This window comes from Lethenteron reissneri, chromosome 60, assembly GCF_015708825.2.
Source record: "Lethenteron reissneri isolate LAM-NWPU_2019-01 chromosome 60, ASM1570882v1, whole genome shotgun sequence".
Taxonomy (NCBI): Eukaryota; Metazoa; Chordata; class Hyperoartia; order Petromyzontiformes; family Petromyzontidae; genus Lethenteron; species Lethenteron reissneri.
The window spans coordinates 1,359,812-1,368,670 of record NC_083838.1 but is presented as its reverse complement, the minus strand read 5'-3'; the positions used below and the strand labels follow the sequence as shown (position 1 = coordinate 1,368,670).

At 54.2% G+C, this 8,859-nt stretch overlaps 1 protein-coding gene across 1 annotated transcript; it reads left to right on the top strand.

Annotated features, from left to right (window-relative positions):
• Positions 1-4,236: 4,236 nt before the first annotated feature.
• LOC133357828 (protein asteroid homolog 1-like) lies at positions 4,237-7,903 on the top strand. Its single transcript, XM_061575970.1, has 5 exons — positions 4,237-4,414; positions 4,938-5,102; positions 6,330-6,942; positions 7,594-7,717; positions 7,896-7,903. The coding sequence occupies exons 1-5, from the start codon at positions 4,254-4,256 to the stop codon at positions 7,901-7,903; spliced, it is 1,071 nt and encodes a 356-aa protein (XP_061431954.1). The 5' UTR covers positions 4,237-4,253.
• The last annotated feature ends 956 nt before the right edge of the window (positions 7,904-8,859 follow it).

Sequence of the window (8,859 nt, the reverse complement as noted above, 5' to 3'; positions counted from 1 at the left end):
AGTTGAGTCTATGGGCAGTGTTGAGTCTATGGGCAGTGTTGAGTCTATGGGTAGTGTTGAGTCTATGGGTGTTAGTCTATGGGTAGTGTTGAGTCTATGGGCAGTGTTGAGTCTATGGGCAGTGTTGAGTCTATGGGCAGTGTTGAGTCTATGGGCAGTGTTGAGTCTATGGGTAGTGTTGAGTCTATGGGTAGTGTTGAGTCTATGGGCAGTGTTGAGTCTATGGGCAGTGTTGAGTCTATGGGCAGTGTTGAGTCTATGGGCAGTGTTGAGTCTATGGGCAGTGTTGAGTCTATGGGTAGTGTTGAGTCTATGGGTAGTGTTGAGTCTATGGGCAGTGTGAGTCTATGGGTAGTGTTGAGTCTATGGGTGTTGAGTCTATGGGCATGTTAGTCTATGGTAGTGTTGAGTCTATGGGCAGTGTTGAGTCTATGGGTAGTGTTGAGTCTATGGGCAGTGTTGAGTCTATGGGCAGTGTTGAGTCTATGGGCAGTGTTGAGTCTATGGGCAGTGTTGAGTCTATGGGTAGTGTTGAGTCTATGGGCAGTGTTGAGTCTATGGGTAGTGTTGAGTCTATGGGCAGTGTTGAGTCTATGGGCAGTGTTGAGTCTATGGGCAGTGTTGAGTCTATGGGCAGTGTGAGTCTATGGGCAGTGTTGAGTCTATGGGTAGTGTTGAGTCTATGGGCAGTGTTGAGTCTATGGGTAGTGTTGAGTCTATGGGCAGTGTTGAGTCTATGGGCAGTGTTGAGTCTATGGGCAGTGTTGAGTCTATGGGCAGTGTTGAGTCTATGGTAGTGTTGAGTCTATGGGCAGTGTTGAGTCTATGGGCAGTGTTGAGTCTATGGGTAGTGTTGAGTCTATGGGCAGTGTTGAGTCTATGGGTAGTGTTGAGTCTATGGGCAGTGTTGAGTCTATGGTGCAGTGTTGAGTCTATGGGTAGTGTTGAGTCTATGGGTAGTGTTGAGTCTATGGGTAGTGTTGAGTCTATGGGTAGTGTTGAGTCTATGGGTAGTGTTGAGTCTATGGGCAGTGTTGAGTCTATGGGCAGTGTTGAGTCTATGGGCAGTGTTGAGTCTATGGGTAGTGTTGAGTCTATGGGCAGTGTTGAGTCTATGGGCAGTGTTGAGTCTATGGGCAGTGTTGAGTCTATGGGCAGTGTTGAGTCTATGGGTAGTGTTGAGTCTATGGGCAGTGTTGAGTTGAGTCTATGGCAGTGTTGAGTCTATGGGCAGTGTTGAGTCTATGGGTAGTGTTGAGTCTATGGGCAGTGTTGAGTCTATGGGCAGTGTTGAGTCTATGGGCAGTGTTGAGTCTATGGGCAGTGTTGAGTCTATGGGCAGTGTTGAGTCTATGGGCAGTGTTGAGTCTATGGGCAGTGTTGAGTCTATGGGTAGTGTTGAGTCTATGGGTAGTGTTGAGTCTATGGGTAGTGTTGAGTCTATGGGCAGTGTTGAGTCTATGGGCAGTGTTGAGTCTATGGGTAGTGTTGAGTCTATGGGTAGTGTTGAGTCTATGGGCAGTGTTGAGTCTATGGGTAGTGTTGAGTCTATGGGTAGTGTTGAGTCTATGGGTAGTTTAGTCTATGGTCAGTGTTAGTCTATGGGCAGTGGTGAGTCTATGGGCAGTGTTGAGTCTATGGGTAGTGTTGAGTCTATGGGCAGTGTGAGTCTATGGGCAGTGTTGAGTCTATGGGTAGTGTTGAGTCTATGGGCAGTGTTGAGTCTATGGGCAGTGTTGAGTCTATGGGCAGTGTTGAGTATGGGTAGTGTTAGTCTATGGGCAGTGTTGAGTCTATGGGCAGTGTTGAGTCTATGGGTAGTGTTGAGTCTATGGGTAGTGTTGAGTCTATGGGCAGTGTTGAGTCTATGGTGCAGTGTTGAGTCTATGGGTAGTGTTGAGTCTATGGGTAGTGTTGAGTCTATGGGCAGTGTTGAGTCTATGGGCAGTGTTGAGTCTATGGTGCAGTGTTGAGTCTATGGGTAGTGTTGAGTCTATGGGCAGTGTTGAGTCTATGGGTAGTGTTGAGTCTATGGGTAGTGTTGAGTCTATGGGTAGTGTTGAGTCTATGGGTAGTGTTGAGTCTATGGGTAGTGTTGAGTCTATGGGCAGTGTTGAGTCTATGGTAGTGTTGAGTCTATGGGTAGTGTTGAGTCTATGGGCAGTGTGAGTCTATGGGCAGTGTTGAGTCTATGGGTAGTGTTGAGTCTATGGGTAGTGTTGAGTCTATGGGCAGTGTTGAGTCTATGGGTAGTGTTGAGTCTATGGGTAGTGTTGAGTCTATGGGCAGTGTTGAGTCTATGGGCAGTGTTGAGTCTATGGGCAGTGTTGAGTTATGGTAGTGTTGAGTCTATGGGTAGTGTTGAGTCTATGGGCAGTGTTGAGTCTATGGGTAGTTGAGTCTATGGGTAGTGGAGTCTATGGGCAGTGTTGAGTCTATGGGCAGTGTTGAGTCTATGGGCAGTGTTGAGTCTATGGGCAGTGTTGAGTCTATGGGCAGTGTTGAGTCTATGGGTAGTGTTGAGTCTATGGGCAGTGTTGAGTCTATGGGCAGTGTTGAGTCTATGGGAGTAGTGTTGAGTCTATGGGCAGTGTTGAGTCTATGGGTAGTGTTGAGTCTATGGGCAGTGTTGAGTCTATGGGTAGTGTTGAGTCTATGGGTAGTGTTGAGTCTATGGGTAGTGTTGAGTCTATGGGCAGTGTTGAGTCTATGGGCAGTGTTGAGTCTATGGGTAGTGTTGAGTCTATGGGTAGTGTGAGTCTATGGGCAGTGTTGAGTCTATGGGTAGTGTTGAGTCTATGGGCAGTGTTGAGTCTATGGGCAGTGTTGAAGTCTATGGGTAGTGTTGAGTCTATGGGTAGTGTTGAGTCTATGGGTAGTGTTGAGTCTATGGTAGTGTAGTCTATGGGCAGTGTTGAGTCTATGGGTAGTGTTGAGTCTATGGGCAGTGTTGAGTCTATGGGTAGTGTTGAGTCTATGGGTAGTGTTGAGTCTATGGGTAGTGTTAGTCTATGGGCAGTGTTGAGTCTATGGGTAGTGTTGAGTCTATGGTGCAGTGTTGAGTCTATGGGCAGTGTTGAGTCTATGGTGCAGTGTTGAGTCTATGGGCAGTGTTGAGTCTATGGATAGTGTTGAGTCTATGGGCAGTGTTGAGTCTATGGGCAGTGTTGAGTCTATGGGTAGTGTTAGTCTATGGGCAGTGTTGAGTCTATGGGCAGTGTTGAGTCTATGGATAGTGTTGAGTCTATGGGCAGTGTTGAGTCTATGGGCAGTGTTATAATAATACTGGTAGGAACCACCTGGTTCCACCAGCCCACGGGATTATTGTGTCCGTCCGTCCGTCGTGCATCCAAAAATGGGAGGGGTCGGGCTGGGTGGAGAGGGGATGGTGGGGAGGGGCTGGGTGGAGAGGGAAGGGCTGGGTGGGGAGGGGCTGGGTGGAGAGGGAAAGGCTTCAAAACATGACATGCTCATACGTAATACTAATTTCGAACAAAAAATACTACAGCAAATGAACATGGAGAACACCGGATGGAAAACAAACAAAAATTATACTGGTCAACAAAAAAAACACATTTTTTTCTGGCCTGGACTTTTGCAGCTGTTTTAGACTCATTTCAGGGTGCTGATTCCAAATCTGATCTCGGATTTGCTCTATCACATCTCATTTTTATGCTATCGGCATACCCAATTTTCATTGATTTTACCCGAAATTAACTCTGTTACTTATGATTGCAAGTTGTTGCGAGTCAGTGACTGCTTTAGTGTTAAAATATGGTGCTGTATTTTTAGGATAGTGTGTTTATAATATCATTTTATGTAGACATCCACATTTATTTAATATTTTTCTTCTGCAGTTTTTATTGAAAATGCAATATTTGATATCTCAAAACCTGATGTGATAGACAAAAACTGATGCCAGATTTGGAATCAGCACCCCAAAATTACCTTAAAACCGTTGGAATACCTCATGCCAGAAAAAGTGTGTTGACCAGTGTAATTTATGCCTGGTCATTGAAACCGATTGGTCCACACCAGAGGCAGCTTTCTTTAGAGCCCAGTCTCACCACCAGTGTCTCTCCCCCTGTCTCCCCATGTCCCCCGGTCTCTCCCTGTGTCTCTCCTCTGGCTCCTCATGTCCCCACGGTCTCACCCTCTGTCTGTCTCCCTGTGTCCCCCGGTCTCTCCCCATGCCTCCTCCCCCCCCCCTGCCCCCCCCCCGTGCCTCTCCGTGAGTGAGAGAGGGGAGTGAGATGGGTGTGCCGGGCCTCACCGCGTGGGTCCACTCTCGCCCCGATCTCCACGAGGACACGAGGCTTCACGGCGTGCAGCTCCTGGTGGACGGGGACGCGCTCTGCCACCATCTGTACCGAGCGGCGAGGCTCGACCAGAAACACGGGGGCGACTACGCGGGGTGAGGGAGACACGGGGACACGCGGGAACGACTACGCGGGGTGAGGGAGACACGGGGACACACGGGGGCGACTACACGGGGTGAGGGAGACACGGTGACACAGAGCAGAGGTCGCAAACGGGTTTTGATTCCTTACCCGTACCCGTACCCGGCCGTACCCGTACCCGGCCGGGTACCGGTAGGGTACGGGTATCGGGTACCCGATTGCGACCTCTGGGATGAAGCCTTGTTGCAGGCGCGGGTGGGTTGATTCTAGGAACTTGAATTGTGGGAAATGAGTGACAAACGGTTACTCACCAGTGACTCACGGTCTACCCGTACCCAGCCGCACCAGGGTCGCAAACGGGTACCCGTACCCGGCCGGGTACGGGTAGCCGGGTATCGGGTAGGGTACGGGTATCGGGTACCCGGTTGCGACCTCTGACACAGAGACACGCTCCGGGGGTCGTCGACCAGTCACGTTCAAACTGGGTCCGTGCGTCTCCTTAGCGGCGTGCCCACGTTGTCCCCGTCTCCGCGGCAGGCTGGCGGCGGAGGTGCGTGCGTGGGTGCGTGCGCTGCGCGCGTGCCGCGTGGAGCCGCTGATGGTGCTGGACGGGGCCTCGGCGCCCAGGAAGAGGGCGACCCACGTGACGCGGGCGCATGAACGCATCGCCAACGCCCTGTCCCTCGCGAGAGGGGCGAGCCGGTACCTGCGGACGCACGCGCACACTGCACGCACGTACACACACAACAACAATAGGCGCCATTCACCACTAAGTGGCGGTGACGTCGCCACGGAGCCCGTGCCAGGCCAGGTGCACCTTGAGGCCACACGGAGTGTCGAGGAATCGCTGACAAGAGGTCACGGAACAGACCCAGGTGCCATTGGTTGAGTACCTGAGATGACTGGTACATGCACCAGCTGTGCCCTCCCCCTACCGTGCCAACTCGCTGCATTTTAGCTACCCGGCGCTTCGCTCGTTGTTGCTGGAGGGCGACTGCCTCCAATTACCCAGTAGCATCCTTGACAAGCCTCCTCCACAGAGGTCGACTCAGCTGCAGATCTTCTTGTACCAAATCAGTCCATCTTTTCTCTCGCCCGTGTCACTCACCCACCCACTCACCCATCACTCCATCTCTTCTCGAGCCCGTGCCACTCGCCCACCCACTCGCACATCATCCCATCTCTTCTCTAGCCCGTGCCACTCACCCACCCACTCACCCATCACTATATCTCTTCTCTAGCCCGTGTCACTCACCCACACACTCACACATCACTCCATCTCTTCTCTAGCCCGTGCCACTCGCCCACCCACTCACACATCAGTTCATCTCTTCTCTCGCCCGTGCCACTCACCCACCCACTCACTCATCAGCTCCATCTCTTCTCTAGCCCGTGCCACTCACCCACCCACTCACACATCAGCTCATCTCTTCTCTCGCCCGTGCCACTCACCCACCCACTCACTCATCAGCTCCATCTCTTCTCTAGCCCGTGTCACTCACCCACCCACTCACCCATCACTATATCTCTTCTCTAGCCCGTGTCACTCACCCACCCACTCACCCATCACTATATCTCTTCTCTAGCCCGTGACACTCACCCACCCACTCACACATCACTCCGTCTCTTCCCTAGCCCGTGCCACTCACCCACCCACCCATCACTCCATCTCTTCCCTCGCCCGTGCCACTCGCCCACCCACTCACCCATCATCCCATCTCTTCGCTAGCCTTTGCCACAGCCGTTTAACCCCTCTCGCCTTTTCTCCTCTTCCCCCCTCCCCTCCTGCTCCCCCTCCTCCCCCTCCGGCCCCCTCCCCCTCCTGCTCCCCCCCCCTCCCCTCCTGCTCCCCCCCCCTCCTGCTCCCCCCCCCTCCCCTCCTGCTCCCCCCCCCTCCCCCTCCGGCCCCCTCCCCGTGGCGGTCCCCAGTGGCGAGGCGGTGCCGCTGCTGCTGCGCGAGGTGTTTGAGCAGGCCGTGCGAGCGTGCGCGGTGCCCTGCGTCGTGTGCCTTGCCGAGGCCGACCGGCCCGCAGGCGCCCTCGCTCGCCGCCTGCGCTGCCCGCTGCTCAGCGCCGACAGCGACTTCTACCTGGCGCCGCTGCCCTCGGGCTTCCTGCACCTGCAGCACCTGGACTGGCGCCAGCCGCTGCCCGTAGAGGAGGGGGAGGGGGAGAGGGCGGCGGACGATGAGAAGGAGGAGGAGGAGGAGAGGCAGCAAGGGAAGCGGCCGGAACGACAAGGGAAGAAGCAAAAGCACCAGAAGCGCCAGAAGCATCAGCGGACAAAGCAGCAGCAGCAGCAACAGCAGCAGCAACAGCAGCAACAGCAGCAGGTGGAGCAACAAAAGCAGGCCGAACAGCTGCTGCAGCAGCAACAACAGCAGCATCAGCAGCAGCAGGAGCAGCAACAGCAGCATCAGGAGCAACAGCAGCAGCAACAGCAGCATCAGCAGCATCAGCAGCATCAGGAGCAGCAGCAACAGCAGCAGCAGCAGCAACAGCAGCCGTGCCGTACATTCCTGCCCATCCGTTTGTTCCGCCAGGTGTGGATCTACGCGGCGTGGAGGTGATCGGTTGTGCCTGTGCCGATGGGCCCAGTGAGAGGTTGAGACGCAGCTTGAGTTGTGTGTACGGTGCGTGTGGCTCTCATTGTTTGTGGCACATGCTGGGTGCGGGCAATAAGATCTGCTGGACTCTACGGTGACGGAACAGCGGTTGCGGGCCCGTGTCCCTGACACCAGGACCTACCGTGGTGCCTGATCCGCCAGAGGTCGCAAACGGGTTTTGATTCCTTACCCGTACCCGGCCGCACCAGGGTCGCAAACGGGTACCCGTACCCTACCCGATACCCGGCTACCCGTACCCGGCCGGGTACGGGTACCTGATTGCGACCTCTGGGATGAAGCCATGTTGCAGGCGCGGGTGGGTTGATTCTAGGAACTTGAATTGTGAGAAGAGACAAGACGTTGGGAAATGAGTGACAAACGGTGACTCACCAGTGACTCACGGTCTACCCGTACCCGATACCCGGCCGGGTACGGGTAGCCGGGTATCGGGTAGGGTACGGGTAGCCGGGTATCGGGTAGGGTACGGGTATCGGGTATCGGGTAGGGTACGGGTATCGGGTAGGGTACGGGTATCGGGTACCCGGTTGCGACCTCTGTGTGACGGTCTACGCGGCGCTTTATCCGCAGGAGCGTCTCCGTGCCGCGTTCTCCGACCTCCACCCGTCGCTGCTGCCGCTGGTGCCGCTGTTGGCGGGGAACGACCACACAGACCCAGTGTCCGTCCGTGGCCTCAAGAGCAAGGCCTTCACAGGTGCCCCCCCCCCCAACTCTCTCGGACTCAAATCACGCGGCTTCTGTGTGTGGCCACCGTCACTCTGAAACCCTCCCCTCTCATCTATAGATCTCTAAATCAGCTCAGGCCTCCAGTAATCCACGCGGCTTCTGTGTGTGGCCACCGTCACACTGAAACCCTCCCCTCTCATCTATAGATCTCTAAATCAGCTCAGGCCTCCAGTAATCCACGCGGCTTCTGTGTGTGGCCACCGTCACACTGAAACCTTCCCCTCTCATCGAAAGATCTCTCTCTAAACCAGCTCAGGCCTCCAGTAAACCACGCGGCTTCTTACTCTTTGGTTTTTTCGGTAAAGTCACGTAGGTAAAAAAATTTAAAGAAATTCAATCACGACGTTTCGGGCGCAACACAAGCGTCCTTCTTCAGGTGAAGACAACTTAGCGAAAGCTCAAACCGCTTCAGTGTCCTTGCAGTCACGAAAACTTCAAATCTAGAATTAAGCACGCGGCTTCTGTGTGTGACCACCCCCACTGTAAACCCTTCCCCTCTCCCCCGTCGCCACCCACTGTGAAAGCAGACGCCGCTCCGTACGCAGCTCACTTCTGCCTCAATCCTTCCCTACTTCCCCTCCCCACTAGCTCTCATCACCCACTCCACTCATCCCCCGACATCAAACTATTAGAACTATTTTTATCAAGATCCGCTGAGTTGTATAGCGACCTGGCCACCGCAAATGAAGGTTCAACTAAGTTGGCTCATCATCATCACGTGGACATTTCAGAGCGGCCAAATACTCTAAACGCAGCGTCGATTCTAAATGTGGAGGACAAAAACCGCGGGGTGAGAGACCCGCAAACTCCAAACATACAGCAGCAGGCGTCAGGGTCGCGATCCAACCCACGACCTCCTGCACACCAGGCGAGGTAGTTGACATCTCCTAGCCACCGTGATGATGATGATGAGAGAGACACACAAACTCCAAATATACAGCAGCAGGCGTCAGGGTCGCGATCCAACCCACGACCTCCTGTACACCAGGCGAGGTAGCCCAGCCACCGTGATGATGAGAGAGAGAGACACACAAACTCCAAATATACAGCAGGAATCGTCAGGGTCGGGATCGAACCCACGACCTCCTGCACACCAGGCGAGGTAGTTAA

Coding starts and splice junctions, on each gene's coding strand:
- LOC133357828 (XM_061575970.1), top strand. CDS start 4,254: ATGGGTGTGCCGGGCCTCACCGCGTGGGTCCACTCTCGCCCCGATCTC. Junction 4,415..4,937: donor CACGGGGGCGACTACGCGGG/GTGAGGGAGACA, acceptor TCTCCGCGGCAG/GCTGGCGGCGGAGGTGCGTG. Junction 6,943..7,593: donor CCATCCGTTTGTTCCGCCAG/GTGTGGATCTAC, acceptor CTTTATCCGCAG/GAGCGTCTCCGTGCCGCGTT.